This window comes from Zootoca vivipara, chromosome 10 (assembly GCF_965207765.1).
Source record: "Zootoca vivipara chromosome 10, rZooViv2.hap1.1, whole genome shotgun sequence".
NCBI classification, from domain to species: Eukaryota; Metazoa; Chordata; class Lepidosauria; order Squamata; family Lacertidae; genus Zootoca; species Zootoca vivipara.
The window spans coordinates 49,563,500-49,589,013 of NC_142593.1; the positions used below are offsets into that span (position 1 = coordinate 49,563,500).

At 43.3% G+C, this 25,514-nt stretch overlaps 1 protein-coding gene across 6 annotated transcripts; it reads left to right on the forward strand.

Moving 5' to 3' along the window:
* Positions 1–581: 581 nt before the first annotated feature.
* TXNL1 (thioredoxin like 1) lies at positions 582–25,514 on the forward strand. 6 transcript variants are annotated; one of them, XM_088652946.1, is made up of 9 exons: positions 1,052–1,203; positions 2,913–2,989; positions 9,508–9,604; positions 12,630–12,803; positions 15,094–15,216; positions 15,431–15,500; positions 16,428–16,600; positions 18,005–18,109; positions 23,001–25,514. In XM_088652946.1, exons 2-9 carry the CDS (start codon positions 2,919–2,921, stop codon positions 23,028–23,030), a joined length of 843 nt encoding a protein of 280 aa, XP_088509072.1. In that variant the 5' UTR covers positions 1,052–1,203; positions 2,913–2,918; the 3' UTR covers positions 23,031–25,514. The 6 variants fall into 6 exon arrangements, with proteins under 6 accessions (XP_088509071.1, XP_034956571.2, XP_088509072.1 ...); XM_035100681.3 differs by having other exon boundaries at positions 25,249–25,514; XM_088652947.1 differs by having other exon boundaries at positions 21,287–23,254.

Consider the following 25,514-nt stretch of genomic DNA (forward strand, 5'->3'; position numbering starts at 1 on the left):
ACACTTTCTATACTGTCCACAGACGTTTTTGAGGCGATCCCACTCCTAACCCCACAAACGTTCGGCAGGAGTGGGGGGCTCACTGGAATGAATGGCACTTAAGTCAATTACAACCGCCTTAGCCCATGGATTTCAGTGGGACCTTGGTGTCATTGCAACCCTATGTGCATTTACTTTGGATGACCTCAATAAGCATCGATTTAAAAACAAAAACAAAAAACCCGCACAACAACACACAACTCTGCAAGGCTATGCTGGTGAATCGGTTATATCCATAAATCTCCCGATCTGGCCAGCAGCCTATCCCTACACTGCAGGCAGTTGGACTGGATGACCCTTGTGATTCCTTCCAACTCTACAAATTGTACGATTCTAGTTCATAATTTTAGGGATGGGAGGGTGTCGGGTATGCACAGAACCGGAACCAATGCATCCGCCCATGCTTCCCCCACTTCCGCGAGCCCTAAACTACGACGGCTGCCTTATAAAGCCAATCACTTCCGCCCGCAAATGTCACCAAGCTGAAATGGCAAGGCTTGCCAACCAATAACGCTCCTCCCCGAAGCCGGAGGTCGCACCTTGCCCTTCTCCAAGATGTCACCGGCGGAGTCAAACGGGTAAACCCATAGAGGTGGAACCACAACCAAAAAAAGTCACCCACCGGCGCAAGCCCGAACTCCTTTTGTTATTCCCAGTGCAAAAGATGAAGCAGCGTCGTGTGCGTTTGTAAGGGGGTGGGTGGGGGTGGAGGTGGAGAGAATGTTTACACCATAGAGTCGTCGAAGGCTAGAGCGCCCAACAGAGACTCGCGACCAATGGCGGGTTTCGTCCGTTGGTTAAGTCTTTCACCCGGAAGTGTGAAGAGTCGTCGACCCCGCCCCTCTCCCTAGGCGCGTGACCCTGGGTGAACTCGCAGCCGAGGGTGCCTGAGGAGGAGGAGGAGGAGGAAGACGGAAGAAAGAGATGGCCGGAACCGTGTGCGCCTGCGCGGGAGCGGTGCATGCTGGGCGCGGCCGGCCAGCCTCTCGCCCCGCCCCGCCCGCGCTCATTTTCTTCCCGCGGTGACTTTGCACTTACCGGGTGCGTTGCTGCCGCCGCCGCTAGGATGGTTGGGGTGAAGGTGATCGCCAACGACGCGGACTTCCAGAGCGAGCTCAGCGCCGCCGGCTCCCGGCTAGTCGTGGGCAAGTTCACCATGAGGGGGTGAGTAGGCAGGGCCCCTTCGGGGACCCTTCGCACGTTCACACGAGCGGACACGCACACGTGTACGGCTCCCTCTCTGAGGGAAGAGGGGCACCCCTCCTCCCCCCCGGCCCCTCACAAGGGTCCCCGGAAAGACGTTATCCTCATTGTATCACCACATTCAGGTTTTAGTTTGACGGAGAGCTGTGTTGGTCCGAGGTTGTGCCTGTTTATGGGATGTTGTTTGGGGGTGGGGGGGTGTTGCTGCTGTTGGCTTTCTGTATCTTTATTTTAGGTTTCCCTGCGATTCCTGTAGGAAACTGCTCGGTTCTGTTTTGCGCAATATATATATATATATATATATATATATATATATATATACTTTTTTTGTTTCTGGCTACTTTTGCTACGTTGTAGCTATGAATTCTATTTGTTTTAAACCGCCTTGAGCATGGTTTGATGAAGGCATACAAATAAATGTGTAGGCATGTATTTGTTTTATTTGTTTTGTAAGGTGTATATACTGCTTGTTTAAAAAACAAAATTCAAAGCAGTTTACAAGAAAGATAAGATGCTAAAACCCAGGGAATTATTTTTTTAACAACATACAAAAGTTAAAATACTGAAATAAATAACAATTAATTCATATTTCTAAGATTGCTCATTCATATTATTTAAAAGGCAAATATGTTAACCAGTTGTAATGAATCCAGTGACTTGGGCAGCTAGCATGCCTCCCCCCTGGGATCTGAAGCGAAATTCTCTGAGGCTATATACTGTGGTTCCTTTTTCTTTGCACAGCAAATGATTTCTTTTCCTAAGCACACAATTATTATTATTATTATTATTATTATTATTATTATTATTATTATTAATAATACCCCGCCCATCTGGCTGAGTTTCGCCCGCCACTCTGGACGGCTTTCAACAAATAACAAAATACATTAAAATATCACAGATTAAAGACTTCCTTAAACAGGGCTGCCTTCAGGTGTTTTCTAAATGTCAGGTAGTTGTTTATCTCCTTGACCTCCGATGGGAGGGCATTCTACAGGGCGGGTGCCACTACCAAGAAGGCCCTCTGCCTGGTTCCCTGTAGCTTTGCTTCTCTCAAGTCTGTGTAGCCAAGCAGACCAAACTTCTCTCAGTGAGGGAACCACCAGAAGACCCTCGGCACTGGATCTCAGTGTCCGGGCTGAACAATGGGGGTGGATACGCTCCTTCAGGTATATAGGACCGAGGCCCTATAAGTAAGGCCCATTCAGGTCAGTGGGACTTACTCATAGGTAAGTGGGTTACAAAGTTGCAGCAGGAGGGTGTGACAGTAGAGAAAGCATATTGTCCATTACAAACGATGAGAATAGATCTTGAGGTAGGGGCAGATGTACTTCAGGGTTGTTTTTTGCGCTGTTTTGTGACTAAACCCTGGAGGTGCACGAACTGGAGCTAAGTGGAAAATAGTGGCTGGGAGTGACATAACATAGTTTTAACATTAAGGCTCAAAGTGCCTTTCAGTGCATGTTCAGTCCAGTAATTGATTTTATTTCCAGAAGTCTCATTGCAAACAAGTTCATTGCTAGTTCTCTGCGAGGACAGTTCTCTCGCCCATTTTCCTGCAAGATCTGAAGTGAACAAGAAGCCATCAATATATTGTATTCTGATTTTTGTGTGGGTCTGATTTCACTAGTCTCACCAATTACCATCCTTCTTTTTAATTCACTTTCTAAAAGAACATAATGAAGCAACAGGTTCAGAAGCAGGAAGAAGCCCTATTTGAATATGGTGTTCAGAATGCTAGTGTCAACAGGTGAGAGTTCTGTGGAATAGTCCTCACAACTTGAACCCCTTTCAGGGCTACTTCACACTTTACAAAATTTCTGTGAGGAACAGTGTGCAGCCTGCCTTTACGTAGTCACTGTTAGCTCATGTGTTGCAAGCTCAGAGCACACTCCATGCACGTGTAGCAAGCTTGCCACCATCACAGCCGAGTTGTGTGACAGCAAGGGAACAGCATGTAATTTCCTGTGCAAAACCAGAGTTTTGTGGCATGACCCATATAGGGAGCAGTTGGGGGTGAAGGGAGAGGGAACAGCTTTTCAGAGCTACCTACCCCAGTAAGCACATAGTTGAAATGGTATGCACTGTCATTGTTTTATTTACTGTGCCTTTTAGGGCAAGCCCTCCCAAGCCATATAGCAATAATAAAATGCAGCCATTGAACAAACAGCATAAAGCAGACAAAACAATCTCTAGGGGTCCAGCAATAAAATCGGTACAAAGGCTTGGCGGAATTTTTAAAAAAGACCTTCTGGTTTGCTTAAAGCCTGCAAGAGGGAGGGCTAAGCAGTGCTTTTGGGTGACAGGATTTCCACAAAGAGATATCTTTACATCTGCTGGGCTCTGCTTCAGAGTTCTAGCATGAGCTGTTATTTCTCTGTAGAGTCATCACCATTCCCCAGATTCGGCATTACAACTTTGTCTTTCTCTGGGAACTAAACCCACACCCTAATTTGGGTTTCAGTGATATCCTGTGACTAATTGCTGTACTTCCTGCTTTGGAAAGGAATGCTCCTTTTGCAGTGAGTAGGAGATATTTTGAGGAGCAATTCTAAAGGTGAAATCCTGGATTCATTCTCTGGTTTGAGAGAAAAATGCAGTACGCATCACGGTAAACCATAGTTATCACTAACTTGGAAAGTGGAGGAATAAGGAGTATATATGTCCAAGGGTAGAGGAGGACCATGTGTGTTTGTAGGAGTTCCCAGTTGCTAAACTACCGTTTGGTGATTAGAAATAGGACACTTGAATAGATATGATTCATTGTTGGTGTGATGGTATAGAACAGTACACAGTCCAAAGTTGTGTGTTTGGTTGGGATTATAACCTCACACAGGGTAGTCTAAGGACTGGGAAATGTTCTTTGGCATGGAAAGACTAAGTGAAAAGGGAGCGCAAGCAAGTATGGTCCTGAGGAAACAAGGAATGCTACATACATGGGGTTGAATAAAGGCGCTGCAAAGGATGCGGGTGGTGCTGTGGGTTCAACCACAGAGCACAGGGCTTGTCAATCAGAAGGTCGGCGGTTTGAATCCCCACGACGGGGTGAGCTCCCATTGTTCGGTCCCTGCTCCTGTCAACCTAGCAGTTCAAAAGCACGAAGTGCAAGTAGATAAATACGCACAGCTCTGGCGGGAAGGTAAACAGCGTTTCCGTGCTCTGCTCTGGTTCACCAGAAGTGGCTTAGTCATGCTGGCCACATGACCTGGAAGCTGTGCGCGCCGGCTAGTAAAGTGAGATAAGCGGCACAACCCCAGAGTTGCCCGCAACTGGACCTAACAGTCAGAGGTCCCTTTACCTTTACCTTTTAAAGGACCTGAAACAAAACATCACATGAGACCCATCAATAGAAGTGGGATCCGCTGTGCATTACAAAGAAGGAGCATGTGGGCAATTGGTTACCTAGGCCTTGTCATGGCAATTTGGGCAGTTGTGGTTTCTGCTATTGTTGCAACTCGAGCCAATCAGCATTGATGGGTGTGAGTTAGAGAAATCTTCACTTATTTATTTTAATCGGCCAACCAACTGTTGGGTTGCAGATGTCTAGTTATTGATTTAATGCTTGTTCATTTGCTGGCAGTCTATGTAACAGGCAGAAGGGAATAGCAGCTATTACTGGGTGCATCAGTCAGGGTGGGGCAACTTCAGTAGGACCCAAAGAAATAATATCACAACTAGTATGTCTACTGACACTGGTACTGGATGTATTTCTGAACAGCTGAAGAGACGGACGCTAGCCCTGTAATAAGTTTTGGAAAGTTGTAAGGTGCCACATGCATGCACTTTATCTTAACTGGGATTGAACCTGATCAGAACTCATTTGGTACCAGCTTTTGCCATGTTGCATGAGAGCAAGCTAACCAGCAATAGTACTGGTTAGCTGAGCATTATTGGCCATGTGAGAGAGCTCATTCATTCAGTTTTAAAAATTGGTAAGGTGGACTGAAAGGATGGCTAAACTGGTAGCTAGGGTCTGAATTTGCCTCGTGCTGGTCCTTTTTTATATTCACTAGATTTTGATTGGACTTGTAGAAATATTATTTTGTTGCCCCATTAACACCCACATTTCATCGTGAAATTATTGGAGGTATCTGTTGGCTTCTAATCAGTTTTTGAATGAAAATAGGATAGAGCTACTATCACCTGCTATTTGACGATATTAGGCTACAGTCAGATTTTGTAAGAAGCCAAGAAGATGGTGGTACCCAGCTTCCTTCGCTGAATCATCATATCCTCTGATAGTGGTGTCCCTACCATGGTGTCTCCCTACCATAGCCATGGTGTCTTGTGTGACAATTTTTGATGATTTCTCACGGAGGCTATCCCTGGGGGTCGTGAACAAGATCCAAGAAGAACGTTTGTATTTCTTGACAGTTGGTTATGTTAACTACATCATAATAGCTTGGCCTTCATAATAGTTAACTGTATTAAAGTACTTGGCCATTATTCGATCGTGATTGTCTGGTCAAACAACAACAACAACAATTTATTATTTATTCCCCAGCCACTCTTGGTGGCTCACAGCACATAAGAAAATGTAAACCATCAGACATTAAAAATTTCCCAGCACAGAATTGCCTTCAGCTAACTTTGTGGGTTTTTTGTCAGTCGTCTCACCCTCCACTCGTTACCCCTCCCCAACTTGGACCCGTTCTGTTGTGACTACAGGAATAGATTTCCATTTTAATCAGTATAATTCTGTCCTCCCTGATTCCACTATGTAAATAAGTGCCAACTCACAGAATACTTCTGTCTTGCCTACAATAAGTTCTAGAGCAGTGGTGGTTAACCTATGACATGTGTGTCAGCACTGACACACATAGCCATTTTCAGTGACACGTGGCCACATGCCGAGACCTCACTTCCGGCCGGCGGAGGAATGCTGCAGGCGACGCATCTCTGGGGGCCTTGTGGACTTCCAGCGAGGCAAGATGGCGGTCGGCCTGGAGCTGCGGAGCTCCTGAAAGTGACCAGCGCTGTAGGAGCTGCCGGACAGGCTCCTGAGCCACCGAAACAGCCATCGCCCATACACTGGGGGCCACCAGTGCAGCAACCGGGAAGCTGCCGGACCCCACCCCGTGAAGCTGACAGATGGCCTTGAGGCACTCTGGAGGCCGGAGGAAGAAAAAGGAAGCCCCAGCCCTGCTGCCGCTGCCGCCACCTCCGCAGAAAGGAGGGAGAAAAGAAGGGAAAACAAGGCAAATGAGAACAGGGGTCCGCTCGCTCTGTTGCCGTCCCCATCACCCCACCTCAAGGGAGAGGAGGGGGCCCTTGGAGGAGGGAGAAGAACCCCCCACCCCGATCCTGCTGCTGCCACCGCCGCCACCACCTCGCCGCCACCTCAGGAAGAGAGAAGAGACACCCAAGTAAGCTGAAACCCCTTCCCTGTTACCCCGCCGCCGCGCAAGCATAGCAGAGTGAGGGGAGAGGTGGGCTGAAGAGGGCCACAAGGAGGCACAGGCCCAACCTGAGCCCACCTCCCCAGCGGCAGACCCGTTGGAGGAAGGCCTGAGCCCAGAGTCCCACTGGGAAAGACCTCTAGGTTTTGCCTTATTTTTCCCCCTTTTTATTTTTTTTAAAAAAAACTTTAATAATTTATCCCCTCCCCTTTTTCCTTTTTTTAAAAAAAATGGAAACAATTATACATTTTTGTTATTTAAACTATAAATATTGCAAAATTGTGGTGTTTTCTCTCTCGAAATGACACACCACCAGAGTTATGCTCGGTTTTTTGTCAAATTTTGACACACCAAGCTCAAAAGGTTGCCCATCACTGTTCTAGAGGGAGAAGCCAGAATTGTGATCAAGCCCTGTAAAGATCGAGAATTCGTCCTAAATCCCCTTATTAACTGATGTGAAGTTTTCAGAGCTGTCTCTTTGGTTATGCCCTATTGCAGTATTGAACTGTTTTGATTGGTAATTTTCTGTAGCAAAGTCATTTTCTCTGCAGTCAGCTTTTACAGTGGAAAATCAGTGGGACATCATTGGTGTCATCCACTGGCAGAGAAACTGTTGACAGACATACTGAAAATGACTAAGCTTATTATCCTGACCTACAGAGGTCTGTATAGACCTAGTAGTCTGGGGTAATTGAAATTCTCTAATGCTGCTAGCAATAAAATTTAAACACAGACATAAGTGCTAGTTGTAACCAAATTGCCCCTTTCCCAAATAATGGTTTGTATACTTGAGCAGAGAGAAAGCCATTGTAAATAAGGAATTAAAAGTGGGGAAGCAATGAGAAGTGATGGTGCTGTATTGCTTTTTTCTGCTGATGGGAGAACATATTTTGCTCAAGCTGTGTTTTCCATAGAATTCCCTTCCCATGCCAGTCAGTTTGATAAGACGCCTTTGGGAACAGACTGAGGTGTTTCAAGGTCAGTGTAATTGTGCCATCCTGCTGAGATGCTTTGTTGATGGATGGTTTCGTTTCTAATGTTACAGCTCTGCATTTTTACTATTGTTGTATTTTTACATAGCCTGTAAATATACTGGATGAATAGATGAACAGCAGATTCAAAGTTGATTAAGCAATAAACAAATAAAATTGTGTTCTTGTCTAATTATTGAAGCTGCTCGTGATGTTTTTCTTGCACTTTTACTTTTCTCCCTCCTCAAAGTGGATAGATTAGAACATAGGCACATTTCTTTGCTGACTTCAGGGGAGGGGGAAATTTCAATTTTTCTCTTTTTTTAATGTGGTCAGGTGCATGGCTCTGCACAGTTGTTTGTATTCAGGAATGTGAAGTAGGGACATAAAATATTGGAATGGTGTGTATGGATCCCCCACCTTGGCAGCTGCCAGCATAAAAATAATTTCCCTTACTCTTGAGTTGTCAGCGTATTGATTAAAGTCTGGGGAGACCAGAAGCAATACAAGTCTTTCACACTCTTTTCTGCTTTCCTCTGAAGCGCAGCAGAAGATGAGCTATCCACTCTTCCCTCCCGCTGAATTCTCTGTGCAAACCGGATGACTTTGGGAGGAGAGGGAGGGAATTGGTGCCATTCACAAATAATGGGTTGCTCAGTTAAGTGGAGCCAAAATCTGTGGCTCCTTGACACTGGAAATGTGAACCCAACATGGAGAGAAATATTTCATACTCGTTCCCACAATAAATCAGAGATGCAGTGTTGGTGTAAATGTGCGTGCAAAATGGGCCAGAGAGATATTCATATGTGGGATGTGTGTGAGAGAAGATGCAAATTGTCACAACTCCTTTCCTATGCTTGCTTTTGTAAGTCTTGGAATGAGGCAAAAGGTGCTGTGTTGTACTCTCCAGAGAGCAATATATTTTAATAAGCAAGAAATATTACATCACTAGAAAGCTGGATGTTTACTTACAGCTTGGGGAGTATTCTTTATGAGAACCATTAAGTTCTCATGGTTTTCTAGTTACCTATAGTCCCCGAGCACTGTGGAGTATACAAATTAAGAGATGTGTTTCTAATGCCAAGCTTCGAGACAGTTTTCTACGAAAGGGCAATCACTGTGGGATTGCAATTGAGTAGAAAAGGATTTTGCTTTACATAGGCTAACCTGTATGCTTTCATTATGCATTTTGCTGAGAAATGATGATGTAGTCATGTTGACTTGAAAAAGTATCGGATATCCATCTCCTCGGTCTGAAGCTAGATGTTTTGGGGATTGCATGTAGCCAGTGCCAAAAGCAGAAGCCCTGCATCTCCTCTAGGGCTGGGCGATATAGCAATAGTCCAAATCATGGTATCAGTTTCATTTTTGACTTGGCAATATAGCACAAATCATTGTGTGTGTGTGTGTGTGTGTGTGTGTGCTATGCAAAAATCACAATGTGGGAAAAACTGAAGCCAGCCAATCCTTATTTCAGATGTTGTAATATATCAGTATATGTTTAGCTGATGATATATCACAGAGTTGTAAACCAGATATCTCCCAGGCCTAATCTCCTTCCCTGTAACATCTAGCAAGCTAAAACACATGTTGTGACTTAGGGTGGCAATGAAACTTGCAATGCTGCTATCAGCAGCCAAAGAAAATGGGAGAGAAGGCTAGGTGCATAATGGTGGTTTATTTTACACCCCACTTTCCTTAAGCAGAGCTTGATGGATGTCAGTTCATACTACTGGAGGGAAGAAGAGATGGCAGCGTCAGGGTTGCTGTTCTCAGTACCAGCCACGCAATCTCTGTTATCCTTAGCTTTAGCCCACCTTACCATGTGAATCCCAAGGAGGCTGCAGTTACCTAAGTGGAAGTGCTGATGTGTGTTGTCCTTTTCTTCCCCCTGACAGATGTGGCCCATGTTTAAGGATAGCCCCTGCTTTCAACGCTCTGAGCAATAAATATCCCCAAGCGACATTTTTAGAAGTTGATGTGCATCAATGCCAGGTGAGTAGTTTTTGTGTATGTGTGCATGAGCGTGTGTCAGTGAACAAGATTTGACTTCTACAGGTGTATTTTTTTGATATGTGGGGTATAAATGCAGTCCAGAAATAAAATAAATACTTAAAACATGTTTTTTCTATAAGCCTGTTGACAATCCGTGGGCATACCAGAGGAGAAATAGGCTGTAGATTGTCCTCTAAAAGGCAAGGTTGGCATTTATCAGGAGGGGGGTGCCATGTAAAGGTGTAAGGGTTAAGTTTTATAAACCTACTGCTGCTCATGTTACAGTGGTACCTCGGTTTACGAACGCAATTGGTTCCGGGGAGCTGGCTGCTCCCCGAGCAGTCTGTAAACGGAGCGTCTCTTCTGTGCATGTGCGAAGTGCCGATAGAGCGCTTCTGCGCATCCACGCACTGCGCAGACCGCTTCTGCGCGCCGCAGAACCCGGATGTAAGCACTTCCGAGTCTGCAGCGTTCGGAAACCAATTGATCGCAAACCGCAGCTATCGTAAACCGAGGTACCACTGTATTGGCAAGAATTTGAGTTATATGTTGGTAGAGTTTAAGTTTGCTGTTGTGGGTGGATGTACATTCAGCTGTAGACAGATCTATCCACGATAACCATTTTAACTCGGTGGTTGAAAACAAGCTGTCATGTGATGGATGCAATGATCCCATGGTAAATTGGGTCATTTAAATTTTATTTCTTTATTTGAATGTTGTGGATATATTTATCTGTAGTCCACCAGTTTGCCTATACCAGGCATAGGCAACCTTGGCTCTCCAGATGTTTTGGAACTACAACTCCCATGATCCCTGACCACTGGCCCTGTTTGCTAGGGATCATGGGAGTTGTAGTTCCAAAACATCTGGAGAGCCAAGGTTGCCTATACCAATGTTTGAATCCAATATTGGCCAGATATAATGAACGTTCGGGGTTTTCTCCTAACTTTTGTGATTTCTCCACTGAGATGCAGAAAAGGTGACATAAAACCCCAGCCAAATATTAATCGGATTGTATTGCCAAATTTGGAAAAAAACTTTTTAATACAGAGTTGACAGAGCTGGATCCAGAAGGGACCCCCAAACTGTGAAGCTGCTCCTTCAGGGGGAGTGCAACCCCACCCAGGGCAGGCAATTGACTGATTTCTCAGGCACAGAAACTACTTACCCACAGTGCCTCCATATTGCCAGGATTCTAGCTCAGCTTGTTTTCCTTAAGCATTTCACCACTGCATCCAGACAATGGCTGAGGGATTGTGCTGCTTCCTAATTCAGATCTTTTTAGAGTACGGCACAAATCTTAAATAATCAATATTACAAGGGTTAGGAATAGAAAGTTCTGCGGAGGTGACATTTTATTATGTGTGACTGCAGTGGATAGAAAGGTTCAATTCAGCTGGCCTTTTGAGTGACTTCGCTTCAACCCTCTGCAAGCAATGCTACATTTTTCAGCTATTAACTTGAAGCCTGGTAGTATTTAATGTCAAATTCTGGTTTCCTAGTGTTGTATAATTTGGCTACTTTGAATGTATTTGGTTGGTTCTTTCTGGTATAGACATTAAATTCATCCAATAAAAGGCTTTTTAACTATGCAGAAGTATTGTTGGCATTTAACAATGCAAGTTGTACCGTAAGGTTTACATTATTAAATTTAAGCCATTCAAAAGCTGTTGTTCATTCACTCTTTTATGAACTAACAGTATCTTGGGTACATAGTAATAGGAGTCTTATCCTTATTCTCAGTAAAGTTATAAAACTTTGAAAAATGTCATTTGGTGCAGTTTAATCTCTGGTGCTTTTAACTTAGTGCATGGAGTCTGAAGAAACTTGTGAGTGGTCTTCGAAGTAAATACAGTGTTCTTTCCCTAGTTGTGCAGGAGAAAGCTGGCTCTAATAGTCCTTGGCTAAGGCTTAAGTCTGTATCTCATCTCATGTGCAAAAACAAGATTACATATATAGGAATCCTGGCCACATCTAAAAGTGCATGGAAAGATAGTGATAGGATCATAATGCGCTTCACTTTTGTGAGGGGAAGACATTCAGAGAGCTTTTAAGTGTCGTCTTTGTCTTTCAACAGTGGATATGTGACTCCTGCTTGTCAACTTTTTTACAGTGCTTTCAAAACTGCTGCAAAATTTGACACTTGGCCAGTTCAGATGTAAACTGCGTGGCTTAATAAATCATGGCATATTAAGAATTAGTGTTTCCCTTTGCTCCTCCCTTGCACATCATCTTCAGTGTTCCTATTGGGGTTTATTAAATTGAGATCATTATGTCTGAACCACCCCAATGGCTCAATTTAGGCATCATGCCTAAACGATGGCTTGAGCTTACAAATAATATGCAACAGGTAAACAGTGTTTTAGCTGCTCTTCTGTGTTACTTTCTCCATGCTCAGATTCATGCCATCACTCCCCTCCTTATGGTGCAGCCACCTCTGGAAGTGGAGCAATGGTCATAAGCAGAGTTTGTCATTTCAGATATCTCATCAAACCGTAGTTCGTAAAATCATGCTTTCATAACTGCAGTTCTGAACTGAGCAAATGTACCAATATCTTTTACATACATGCCATGAGAAGCTTCATTTTATGTTAGCCTTTAGCACATGCTACCAAAAGGACAGTCGTACCTCGTGTTACGTTTGCTTCACGTTGCGGCTTTTCAGGTTACGAACGCGGCAAACCCGGAAGTGTTTACTTCCGGGTTCGCCACACGGAGAAGCAATCTGCGCACTTTGCGCATGCGCAGAAGTGATCTATTGCGCAGTAGCGGCGCTCTACTTACAGACTTTTCGGCGTGCAAATTGGAGGTACCACTGTATTAAAAAGTCATCATGAACACCTTTTTCTCTGTTAGGGAACAACATAGAAAATCATATTTCCAATTAGCACTATTTTTGCATGTAAGCACCAGACATGTTGCTGCTGATGTTTATGTGGGTGACCTGGGATGATTGGTACTCTTTTGTTCATTAAATATTAAAATCTTGCTACACATTGCTAACCGTTGACTTCTCAAATGCTAGGGAACAGCTGCAACCAATAATATATCGGCAACCCCAACGTTTCTTTTCTTCCGGAGCAAAGTGCGCATCGACCAGTATCAAGGTGCCGACGCTGGTGGATTGGAAGAGAAAATCAAACAGCACCTAGAAAATGATCCTGGAAATAATGAGGATGCCGATATTCCTAAAGGATACGTATGTATATTTTATCTGAATACTATTCTAGTGGATTATTATCTGCGCAGTACTGAAAGATATGCATTCGAAAGGATCCAGAGGATCAGGATGGAGCTTCCATGCGGGTGCAAAAGCTCTTCCCATGATCTGGGACTTCTGAGGGTCCCCTTTCCACTGCAGTCCCTCCTTGCTCTCCTCCCTCCACCCCTTAAATAATGCTTCTGGAAGTTAGAACTTCACCTCCATCCCGGGCAGCCTCTGTTGCATCAGGAGGGAGGGAGAGATACAGAATGTATTGATGCATTTGAAAGTTAAGAGTACTTTTTGAATCCTGGCCCAGATTAATGATAGAATTTTGAATTTCTCCCTCTCTCTCTCTCCCTCCCCCCCCCTCTCTCTCTCTCTCTCCCTCTGCTCCTCCTCTCTCTCTTATACACACCCAAACACACTGAGCTCTCTTTCTGTTGCTACTCTTGCTGCACATGCAAAGTCTTTATAGCTTGTGCTCACAACAGGCCTCTGTTGTCCAGCAGCTGTGGAAAGAGGAAATGCTATGTTAGGGATTATTAGGAAGAGGATTGAAAATAAAACTGGTGATAACATAATACCTTTATATGAACATATGGTGCATATACAGACCTGCATACAGTTTCAGTAGCAGCACAGGTTATTGAAGACCTGGAAAATGTTCAAAAAAGGGTACTAAAATATGTAGTGTTGCTTGGTGTCTAGGGAGCACATGACCCTCAAAATACAAATCCCCTTTGTGGTGGTTTTTGGAAAAAAAACACCACATTCTCTTGGTTATGGATTCTGCCCTGAAGACCTGGAAACAGTTTTCCCCAAGGCAAATGAAAAGCAAAAGTGGTCAGTGAAGGGGGGAAAATACCAAATCCAGAGCAAATCCACATAGCTATTGGATCAGCCAAAATGTCTTAAATCATGTGCAGGTGTTTGAGTTCTCTAGAACTTTTAATTGGGGCAAGATCCTACACTAAGCAGGAGGGTGGTTTGGAGTGGATGGGAGTTTTAAAAACTTTTAGCCCAGATCTTGAAGTCTTGAGACCAGAATTTCTAATCATCTTTTTGTCAAACACCACCTTCAAGATTTTACCTTGACTTAAGAGAAAATAGCTCTATTGTGCGCTCTCTCGCTCTCTCTCTCTCTTAACCATCTTTCCTTGTTGAGCTTATACCTCGGGGCTCCTGAATGTTGCAAATCAGGGCTTGTCTGACAGCTGGAGTGACACACACATGTAAATGAGAACCTTAATGTGACAAAACACTCAACTGGAGCTGTCATCTTCATGACAGTTTCTGAGCAACATTTGATATAATATTCCTCTTAAAAGGGGTCAGCTTTTGCATCCTGCCCAAAATATTAATACAACCTCTGACAGAGTACAGTGTTCAATATTTCAGCCAAGTGCCAGCACAGCTAATAGTTCAGTAGCTCAACAAAAGCACACCCAGCTGCTGCAGTGCTGTCACGGTTTGTTTTCCAAATTAGCAAATGCAATCCATTAGACTTTGCTGGGAAACAGTATGTGCTAACCTAGAATTATGTTAAATGCAAGAATGCACCTCTTTTGAGATGACTGCCCAGTTTACTGTTTCAGCTGAATCCCTGCCCCCCCCCCCATAAATAACCCCGTGAATATAGGCCACTTGCATTTGCACTAATTCAGATTTACATATGTCGCCTGTGCCGCTGTGTTCATTGCGTCTAGTGTGAATGCAAATAGTTAAGCAAATAGTTAACTGTAATAAGCAGTTGTAGCAGCTTTGACTTCCAAAGAGGCAAGCAATTCCATATTTTGATTCTAAAGCTTTTCAAAACTGTCCTGAAGGACACAAAAGTGAAGGATTGCAGAATTATACTTGGACTGTCTTTTCAATTAGGTAAATAGATTTCCCCTCCTTTGGTGTTTATATTTGTTTTTGTTATTTCATGTGTTCTGTTTATAAACTGTCGTCTTGCCAAATCACTCATTGTAATTTACAACACAAATCAACATACAGCAGCCTTCTCCAACCAGGTGCCCTCCAGGTGTCTTGGGCTACAACTCCCATCCCAGCCAGCATGGCCAATGGTCAGGAATGGTTGGAGTTGTCCAAAATATGTGGAGGGCACCAGGTTTGAACCTGGGATAAGGGATGAGAAAACAGGGCAGGTAGGAAAGAGAAGGGATGATCAATCTGTATGGAAAAACAAGTGCCGCTTGTTTTTGCACGTTTATCCCGCTGTAAATGTCTTATAAATGTATAGCCCAGCCAGGTGATCATTGTCACTGTCTCTTACTTCTAGATGGATTTGATGCCATTTGTTAATAAAGCTGGCTGTGAATGCCTTAACGAAAGTGATGAACACGGGTTTGATAACTGTTTACGTAAAGACTCTACCTTCCTGGAATCAGACTGTGACGAACAGGTATTTTACCTTCCAGAGAATATTGCATCATACTATCAAAAGGACGAAGGTGTTCTTTTGGCCAGAATAGTACTCCCATTTGTATGCATGTTTAAAATCTGGGGTCTAAGTTGGTGGTGACCATCTGGGAAAAGAGTAGCATTCTAAATCCATGTGAGGTGGGTCAATGCATTTGAGATCCCTCATATATATTTTTCTCTTGCTCTCTCCACAGCTGCTTATTACGGTAGCTTTTAACCAGCCTGTCAAGCTTTATTCTATGAAGTTCCAAGGGCCCGATAATGGTGAGTAAAAAGATTTCCTCTTTCAAGAGAAGCCATCTATGCATGCAGCCGCTGTTGATTTTAAAAATACAAAGCACAAGACACAGGTTCCCTGATTGCGGCCGTGTTCTCTGCTCTGGAGTCTTAAAAGTCTGGACCTGGCCATCAAGCACATTGCTGCCATACCATCAAGTTTCTGCAAATGCACTACCGGCAGTGCAAAACTTTGCGACACAAACTGGCTATTCCGGTTTTGAGACCGCTGGTATATTTCCAAGAATCTGGATTTGCGAAATTAGGTGTTGTGTCACTTTTGTCAGGTGACATGCCAGCTTGGCTATCTTTTGGCATCATTGTTCTGAAAACCACGGTTGCTAATAATATTAATTTCTATTGCACCTATTTTAATTGGGTGTGGTACATATATTGAAATGAAGGCATGAACTCTGCCCTGAAAAGGCTAGGGACACACTCCTCAGCAATATGAATGGAGTCCATTTAACCTTCTCCCCAGTTGAGGTTGGAGTTGTGCTATGTGTAGCCACACTAATGCTCTAAGCCTGCTAAGGGTGAATTTTTGAATGTTCCCCATAACACGTAAAAGTCATACAGCCTGTAGCAACCTTCCCCAGCTCCCATCATCCCTGACCATTGACCATGGTGGCTTGGGCTGATGGGAATTGAAAGTCCTACAACTTCTGGAGACTGCAGAAGACTGGCAGCCCTTACTAAGTAAAGTAATAAAATTTAAGTGAGTGATGTGCTTGCTTCCGATAGAAGACTCTTTGCCTTGGGGTGCAGATTGGACATAATAATTTGCCTGTCTCGATTCTTCTGAATCTACATAATTTTGGTATACAGAAGAACTTCCAAATACTGTCAAGTATATAAAATAATGTTTTGGGTGTTTTTTTTTAAAGAGTCAGTGGCATTTTTTTTTAATTGCAGGTCAAGGTCCAAAGTATATAAAAGTGTTTATCAACCTCCCTCGATCAATGGATTTTGAAGAGGCAGAAAGAAGCGAACCCACTCAGGCCCTGGAGTTAACGCCAGATGATATCAAAGAAGACAGTATTATCCCACTCCGCTATGTAAAGTTTCAGAATGTTAACAGTGTAACTGTGAGTATAAACCTTCCAATTCATTCCTGGTTAACAGAATCCTATGACATAACAAAAGGATGACTCCAAAGCATGGTAGATCCACCAATAACTTTTGCCACTTCCACCATAGTTTTAATGCAGTGAAGCCGAACTATGCTTTCCCCCCCCCCCCTTGCCTCTTAGATACAAGAACTGGTAGGGATGCAAGCCTGGAATATTCAGGCTTGCCAGACCCAGCTCCTGTCAAGCTTGAGAGAGAGGAAAGCAAAGTGAAGATGGGTCTGGGCAGACAAAATCACTCTTTTGCAAGCAGCAGCAAAAATACCTTTTGTTTTGTAGACTAGTAAGAAAACCTGTTCCGGTCTCATGCAACCTATTTTCATCTGTTGTTTCCAAGAGGCTTATTTGAAAGTCTAGTTTTTTACCTTGGTATCTACTTGTTACTTTGACTTGGTAGCCATATTGTATTAATACAGTGGTACCTCGGTTTGCAAACTTAATCCGTTCCAGAAGTCCATTCTTAAACCAAATCCGTTCTTAAACCGAGGCGCACTTTCCCTAATGAGGCCTCCCACCGCCAGTGCCCTTCCACCGTTCGGATTCCGTTCTTAGACCGAGGTAAAGTTCGCAAATCAGGACACTACTTCCGTTTTTTTGGAGTTCGTAAACAGGACTGTTCTTAAACCGAGGTACCACTGCACTCATCACTAGTTCCCCCAGTACCTCCTCCAAAGTCTTATTTGGCCCTTCAGCAGAGGTTGGGAAGGAGGCAGGGGTCTTCTTTATTTGCACTGAGGTTTGCAGGAGGTCAGGACCGTCAGGATTCTTCTCACACTTATTTTTTTCAAACCTCAGTGCAAATGCAGGCTCAGAGGAGGGATTGCTTACTAAATAGGCATCGTTCTCACCAGATGGCAAGGGCACTTGGCCCCAGCAAGCTTAGAAGTGGATTTGGTGACTCACTCTTCTGGCCAGAATGTGGTGACATCCTTTAACTGCCTGGTTCAAGCTCCTCCACCATGGGCTTGAATCCTATCATTTAGTTAATACAACCGAAACATTTTCTATTAACAAACTTGAAGGGGTAGACTAGTCAGGCCTGTCCATCTTCCCTTCCCTTTGCTTTTCCCTGCACTTCAAATAAGTTGACTTTTTGTGGGCTATTGTAACTCAGTATAGTGGATGCTCAGGTTGCAAACGTGATCCGTGCGGGAGGCACGTTCGCAATCTGCAGGGCCACATCTGCACACGCACGGGTCGCGATTTGATGCTTTGCGCATGCGCAATCTAGCGCTTCTGCGCCGAAACCCGGAAGTAATCCATTCTGGTGCTTCCAGGTTCGGTGCAGTATGCAACCTGAAAATGCACAACTTGAAGCATCTGTAACCCGAGGTATGACTGTACTGATCTTTTCCATTTCAGGTATTTGTCCAGTCCAATCAAGGTGATGAGGAAACAACGAGAATTTCATATTTCACATTTATTGGAACACCAGTCCAAGCAACAAACATGAATGATTTTAAGCGGGTATGTTCAAATCTGTCTTTAAAATTGGAGACTGGATTGCAGTTTTTAAAAGCTGCAAGGGACAGTGTTAGCTGAACAGCTCCCCATAACTGTAATATATTGTGAGTTCTGACTCTTCAAAGATCTTCCATTCCCACTACAACTGATATAGCCTTTTCGCTTAAAAAAAAAAAAAGAAGCGTGGAATTTGTCTTGGGTATTCTGCCTTTGATTTTTATGAAGTGTCCAAAGAATGCACGGTTGCTTTACAACGTTTGCAGAGCCAAATGACCTCTTAAGCCAGGGTTTTCCAGAATTGGTTGCTTTATCTCCAAGAGGCCAGAGTTGAGAGGAGAGGGAGAAGACAACTAGGAAATGGCATCTACCGTAGCCTACTTTTCTATGGTAGTGAATATGAAGCCATGTTCAGATAAATACGAAAACTGGTTTTCTGTATAAAAAACATAGGTCTTCATGCATGATGTTATTCTGCCTCCAGTTCTGTAATGGCAAAATACAAGAAGCTCTGCTGGACAGTAGCAATGGAGAGTATAAAAAGTCAGCAACACAACTGGAGACATAAGTGATTCATGTTAGTCCTTTGATCTTTAGAAGCCCTGCTTAGGTACTCTATACTTTCTCAGCGTTTCCCAAGCTGGTGTTTTCCAGATGTTTTCAACTAGACCTTCCACCACCCCTGACCATTGGCCATTGCCTCATGGGGCTGATGGGAGTTATAGATCAAAACCTCTATAGGACATTAGATTGAGGAGACTGCTGTAAAGGGTAGCAGTCTGTTTCTCCTCCAGATTCTTAGCTTGTGCTGTAAACCCACAGATGTGATAAATAATACTGGGCTGACAACAAGTGTGCCAACTACCTAAAAGACAATGTTGCAGAGGAAAATGGGTCTCACCTTGTTAATTAATTAGCCTATACCAGATGTGGAGAACCTTTGGAATTCCAAATGCTTTTGAACTAAAACTCCTTCCAGCCCCAACAAGCATGGCCCAGTTCTGTAGGTGAGCAACATCTGGAGGGCCAAAGATTCCCCACACCCACCCCATATAGTGCAATTTAGATGAGGCTTTTGAAAGGAAACAAGATGTGATAGGGGCATTTTTGGGAATCCCTGACTTAAGAAGTGCATTTAAATATTGCAAATGTGCATGGTATTTTGTATGCGGAAATGTTCGGAGCAAAGGAAACTCTTTGCACAGAAAACTTGATCATTTGTCCCAAGTGATCAAGGTTGACTTGAGTTGTTGTGTGTTGCCCACAAAAACTTCTTAACCGTTTATGGTGTGTTTTTGTCTTCATGTTTGTCTGCCTAGTAAATATTCTATACTCCGTGTCAGGACCATTAAAAGAGCTTTTTCAGATACTGGGCAAAAGTAGGAGAAATGTGTTAGCAATAGGTGTTCTGGGTACTGTAAGACAGAGCACAATAATAAAATAGAAGAGCTTTGGGTAGCCAGTAGGAGAACAGATGCAATGGAAAACAGGGATCCTGTACTTTTCGTAGGTGTGTGAAAATAATAGATTTTATTGGATGCAGCTTGTCATGCAAGAGAGAGAAAACCTGTACCTACTAAAATTATTACTTCTGTGTATCCTAAAAGGCAAAGAGCCTTGTCCTGATGACAGTATAATTATCTATCTGATCACTGACAGTGCAATTCTATACGTGTCCACTCAAAACTTCCTGTAGATTTCAATGCGGGAGAACTGTATAGGATTGCACCCTAAATTGTTGTAGTGAAAAATAATATATATTGGTTATCTAAACTGTAGTTTTTATGTGCACATACTGAGATAAATTGGGGTGTTGATGGTCCATTATTAAATAAACAATACTGAATATTTAAAGATAAGTTTTGCAAGTTACTCCAAAGTTTTTAAAGGCAGGGATGGAACTAAACCCAGATTTTTAAAAGAGGTCCATTCCTTTTTAGCAACTTAAGTTAAATGTGCATTGGAAAAGAAGGGGGTGCTGCTGCTCCTGCAAAGTGTTGCCCAGCATTCTTCCACGGAAAACTCGTTTCTCTAGACAAGCTTGTCTTAGTGGATGAGCTAGCTTGCCTGGAGTGTTCCTGGTGTGGCCCATCTGTGTCTCTGAGGATGGAGGCCTGATGCTATTGCTGATAAGATAGACCTAGCAGAGAAGTATCTGTCATTATTGGTCCTATGATGGTGGAAGAGGAGCTGAGAGAGCTCTCTGAATCGGAAGTGGTGAATAACGACTGAGGAGTACTCCTGGGAATGGTGACTAGATGAGAAGCCATTGGAGACCAGACAGAGCCATCAAGCTGCCATTTCCCCCTCCAGCCATAGAGATATGCAACACTACGATATAGCTTAGCATCTATACGTAGAAGATTTGAATTGCCTCCAAAGTTCCAGAGCAAAAGCTTGGCTACATGGCATGCATGAAAATTCGGAACAAGGAACATCAGACCATCATTCTGTGTTCACCTTGAGAATGGGGTACCTTGGAAAATGCAAGACCAGCTTTATCATATCATTAATGCAATGGAAGGAAGGACTTCAACTTACAGGTGTATTCAGAATAGCAAGGAAAACTGATACTTTATAGCCCTTTATTCCCCCTCCCCACAGAGGAGATCTATGACTTCTCCAAACTTCTGCTCCCTCAAAATAGCTTCCCTAGCTAATATCTATTAACTTCTCCCCCTCTTGCTTTAATTGGAACGTAGAGTAGACTAAAAGGCAATTGAAAATATGACTTAAATTACACTGCCTGAAGTAACACCTAGGAGCTTTCATTTTTATTGTAAGTTCTTCCATTGCTACCATAGTATTAAGTGAAGTCTGGGAATGCTTTGCTTGCTGCATGTGTTGCTCAAACTTTGCAGGCTTAAAATGCAGAGGCTTGTGCGGGAAGACAGAGAGAGGGAGAGGAGAGCAAACTTTGCTGCTTAGGTCAGAGTAAGGCTGGGCATGACCTGTCTCTTCTTTTCCGTTTGCATATATTTCATTGCTGATTTGAAATGTCAGATGTTAGGTTAAGTCCATATTTGGGGGGGGGGAGACAGAGCTCCTGCCACTCCCTTTAGCTTGGAGGACATCCAGGGGGTGCAGTTGCATGAGATACGCATGGCGCTTCCATCCCTTCCTGTTCCCTTCCTACGGTTTTTCCTTTGCTTCATTATAACGCTCTGTTTCATTACTTTTCAGCATTTCCCTGGCCCAAAGAAATAAAAATGCAGAAGATATCTGTTTCTAAAATGGTCTTTCCTCACACCGCCCCTTTCCCCTGCTCCTTCCGCTCATCTAGCACCTGCCTTCTCCTTTCCATCGCTTGAGGCACCATCACATCCTGCTCTGTGACTGTTTTCCTGGGTCTCTTTCCTTTTTTTTATCCCTCTTTCTCATGGACTTCTCTTGGTTTTTAATATACCATTTTTAATATATATCTATAAATCTTCTTTTGCACATCGTTTTTGTCCCACCCACCCCAAAAAACCCATCTCATTCTGTTATTAGATGCTTCAGAAATTAACCTGACAGCACATTATTTGCACCTTTGCATTCTGTATTCCCTGTGAGTAACGGAGTTGGAAGAGGTCTGCTGTGTTCTCAACTGGAACTCTAGTCTGGGTAACCTGTGGCTAAAGTTTTCCTGATAGGGATTTCTTTCCAGCACCTGTACGGTGGTACCTCTACTTACGAATAACTCTACTTACGAATGTTTCTACTTACGAATGTTTCTACTTACGAATGGAGCTCCATCTGCCATCTTGGATGCAGTTTAGATAGGATTTTTTCTACTTACGAATTTTTAGATAGGGTTGCTTCGACTTACGAATTTTTTCTCCCAATGCATTCCTATGGGATTCGACTTACACATTTTTTCGACTTACAAATGTGCGTTCGGAATGCATTAAATTCGTAAGTAGAGGTACCACTGTACTTCCTTGAAGACTCTTCAAGGCAAGGAGGTTTTTCAGTCTCTCAAGATTGAGCTGCCCTCTAATGATTTGTATGAAGCTGCCTCAAACAGAATCGCCATGGGGGTCTTCTAGGCCAGTGTTGTCCGCTCTTGCACCAGCTCTCCAAGATAATCGTGCAGAGAAGATCCAGGCAGTGAAACGGCGATGCAACATGTTAACCGTGTGCTCTGTCACTTGTGTCATGGGCCCCCTTCAAGGCAACCTGTGCCCTACATTACGTAATCTGGACCGATGGTTCAATCCGCTGAGAGCCAGTTTTGCAGCTGTGTGTTTTGAAATACGATGCAGCAGCTTGTGTGAAAACTGAAAGGGAGGCTCCATCTTAGGGTTCACACTCCCGCTTCAAATATGATTGAGCAATTTAGATCTTATCTGTGTTGGACACATTCAAGTAATGAAAAATGAGGTGGTATCTTGGCTAGAGTACTGCAATGGTGACAGCTGCCTTATCAATGCTGCCTTCTTAATCTAATGAGGAAGAGTGAGCCCATTTCCTTGCTGAAAGAATCCTGCATTGTACATCCCCTGAGTGTGGCCGTTTTCTTTTCTAGAAGTGCATTGTGCTCTGTGGCATGGGGACAGTATACGGCTAAAAGATGCATTGTAGCAAAATTGGGCAGGGTTATAGGGCATAAATCTGCCCACTTTTGAGTGTACAGCCAGTGTACAAGTTAATCCTTAACCAAATAAAGCAGTCAAGGGACCTCCAGTCACCCACCTGAATGAAATTTGCCCCATATGGAGAATTTAGTTTTTATGTGAAGTGCACAGTTAATAAGAAGCAGAAAGTGTGCCAGGAATAATGAAGTATTTCAAGAGGCATTGCTCTGTTGTGTTTGAATTATCTTATCAGTCTCATGGTTGGAAATTGTTGGTGTAAAGTTGGGGGTATAAATATGCTAACAAAGCGTCAATATCAAAAATATTTAATTTTTCAGGTAATACACATGGGGCACTTGAGCATTTGAGCATTTCCCCCTCTGAATGGTATAGATGCATACAAATTATTATTTTTTAATGGTTGCTCCACCTCTGCTAACATTATAATTGTCTAATTTCTGGATGTACCTACTTAATCCAAACCTGTAGCGTTTTGCTTTAAGCGCTACCGAAGAATAAATATTTCTTTCTCGCCTTTCTTGGATTTAGTTTGCCTGTTTATAACATGCTTAATTAAATCTTAATTTGGTTGGTTGTGCGTGTTTTTTCACTCAGTGTTGTTTTGTGAGATAATAATTTTACATTGGCCTCTGCGTTTGTGAATCAATTATCTGCATGTCACTATGTAGGACGATCCTTATCCCACAAGGGTAGAATAGCCTTAAGTTCCACCCCCTTGAAAAGTGTGGAGCCATCATTACTTAAAGTGTGACTCCTCATAGTATTGACCAGCCTTCCCCAGCTTGATGCCCTCCATATATTCTGGACTATTAACTTCCATCAGTCTTGGCCATCGTCCCATCATCTTAATGACTAGGACTGATGGGAGTTGGGGGGGGGGTCCACCACATCTGGAGGGCACCAGCTTGGGGAAGGGTGCTCTTGACCATAAGCTAAGATCCTTGATATCACTGGTGGGTTAGAGATGTTGCACTTGAGAGTCTATCATCATCATCTGAACACCTCTGTGCTTTAAAAAAAGAAAAGAAAATGCCTTCTTAAATGCACAATATGCTAAGTGAGACGAGACCTGTAGAATTAATATAAGCTGTACACCAGCCAAGCACTTGCTAGTCTCCCTCTCAACAAAACACAAGAATGTTTACTATGGGATAGATCTGAAACACGGGTTTATTTTCTCTTCTTCAGCCTGATCTTCTGAAACAGTCAGCAGCAATAAAAAGTCCACATGTATTTTGTCGCTAACATGATGACCAAGGATTGTTATATTACATTCAGTGCCAGCGCAAGGGCACTTGTGCAACAGCATTTCGTTGGTTCAGAACCTTTTGCCCGTGGAACAAGCCGTGCCACTCAATGGCCTTGAACTTAGCACTACATTGGATACAACCCCAAGGGTTTTTACTTTTGCTTACGTGGAAACCTGTTACTTGCTTTAAAATGTAATTTTCTTGCCCTTGCCACACAAAAAAGAAAATGGATTTATAGGTAGACCGCATACCAAATGGAAGGCATGTCTGCTTAGTTTGCATTGTGATACTAAGACCTTTTAGAACTTGCCGATTTAAGTGAGACTTCTTTCCAATGCGTAACCTCCTAACAATGCGTACTCAGAAGTAACTCTACATTATTTCAATAGGGTTTTCTGCCTGTAAGTATGCTTAGGCTTAAAGGCAGAGAAACTGATTCTGTTCCTCTGAGCTGCTGCAATCCTGCATTCCCAGGAGGAAGCCTTGGGGCGTCAAACCGCTGTATGTGCCACCAGTAGGAAATGCTATGAAAGTTAGGAGGTGTATTGTGAGTTTGCCCACTGGTAACGACAGCATATGCTGTTCCGGCCATTTTCATGCCAAAATCCCACCCTGCTGCCTTAGAATTCAGTGCACAGAAACCCCATCATTCCAGAAATCTAGTCAATATCGACAAGTTGGCTCTCCCTGCAGTGGGTGTGTTGCATACTTGACAGATTTATTTCTGGTGGACCAGCTCAGGTAGACCCATTTAAACTTGATGGGATTCTTGGGAAGCTGATACGACACAGCAATATCGTTACATCATACTTTACTCGGCCTACTCTCGGTTTCATAACATTATAGGACATTTAGAGATAGTGGTTTAGCTACAAGCATCTGAACAAGGTCACAAGTAGGCAAGTTTCTTGGATGGCCCCCCTACCCTATGCAGTTCAACTTTGGTATGAACATGTGGGGATTGTATTGCAGTCAGTATTTGAATAAGACCTTGCTTTATTGGCTGAGTGCATACTAAAAGCTATCCCATTTGATCCCCTGATCATTTTATCACTGGCTAAATTTGGTTTGCAAGAGGCACAGGGAACTGGCGGCCTTCCAGATGTTGGCTCATCAGCCCCAGCCAGTCAAGGGTGGTGAAAGTTGCAATCTAGCAAGAATTAGAGGGCCAGAAGTTCCCTGTCGCTGGTTTACAAGATCCCTCTCCCACTGGTGCTAGAATGCATGTTGGGGTAGTCTCTAGAAGACTTGCTGTTTGGAATCGGTTCCCTTTTTTATTTGCCTAAGTTCTAACTCCACTTTTCTCTCTTCTCAGGTCGTAGGCAAGAAAGGAGAGAGCCACTAAAGTATGAGGAAAATGCTGGGAAGGGCCTTATTACAATCAACATGGGATCTTCACATTTATTTCTAGCTCCTGGGAAATTGCTTGAGCGTAGCCAGAGAGACTGTCAGTCTGTTCAACTATAATACCATTACAAATAAATCACTGCATTTTTGTTAATACAGGATTTCATTAAAAAAGTCTTTTCTGTTGTAATCTTGGGTCATAAATTTGTAAATAAAATCCATTAATTTTGCCAA

What these genes read in the sequence shown, in the direction of transcription:
- TXNL1 (XM_088652945.1), top strand. Translation starts at nt 1,001, where the DNA reads ATGCTGGGCGCGGCCGGCCAGCCTCTCGCCCCGCCCCGCCCGCGCTCA. An exon ending in GGCAAGTTCACCATGAGGGG is followed by an intron (nt 1,204 to 9,507) that starts GTGAGTAGGCAG and finishes TCCCCCTGACAG; the next exon opens with ATGTGGCCCATGTTTAAGGA. An exon ending in TTGATGTGCATCAATGCCAG is followed by an intron (nt 9,605 to 12,629) that starts GTGAGTAGTTTT and finishes CTCAAATGCTAG; the next exon opens with GGAACAGCTGCAACCAATAA.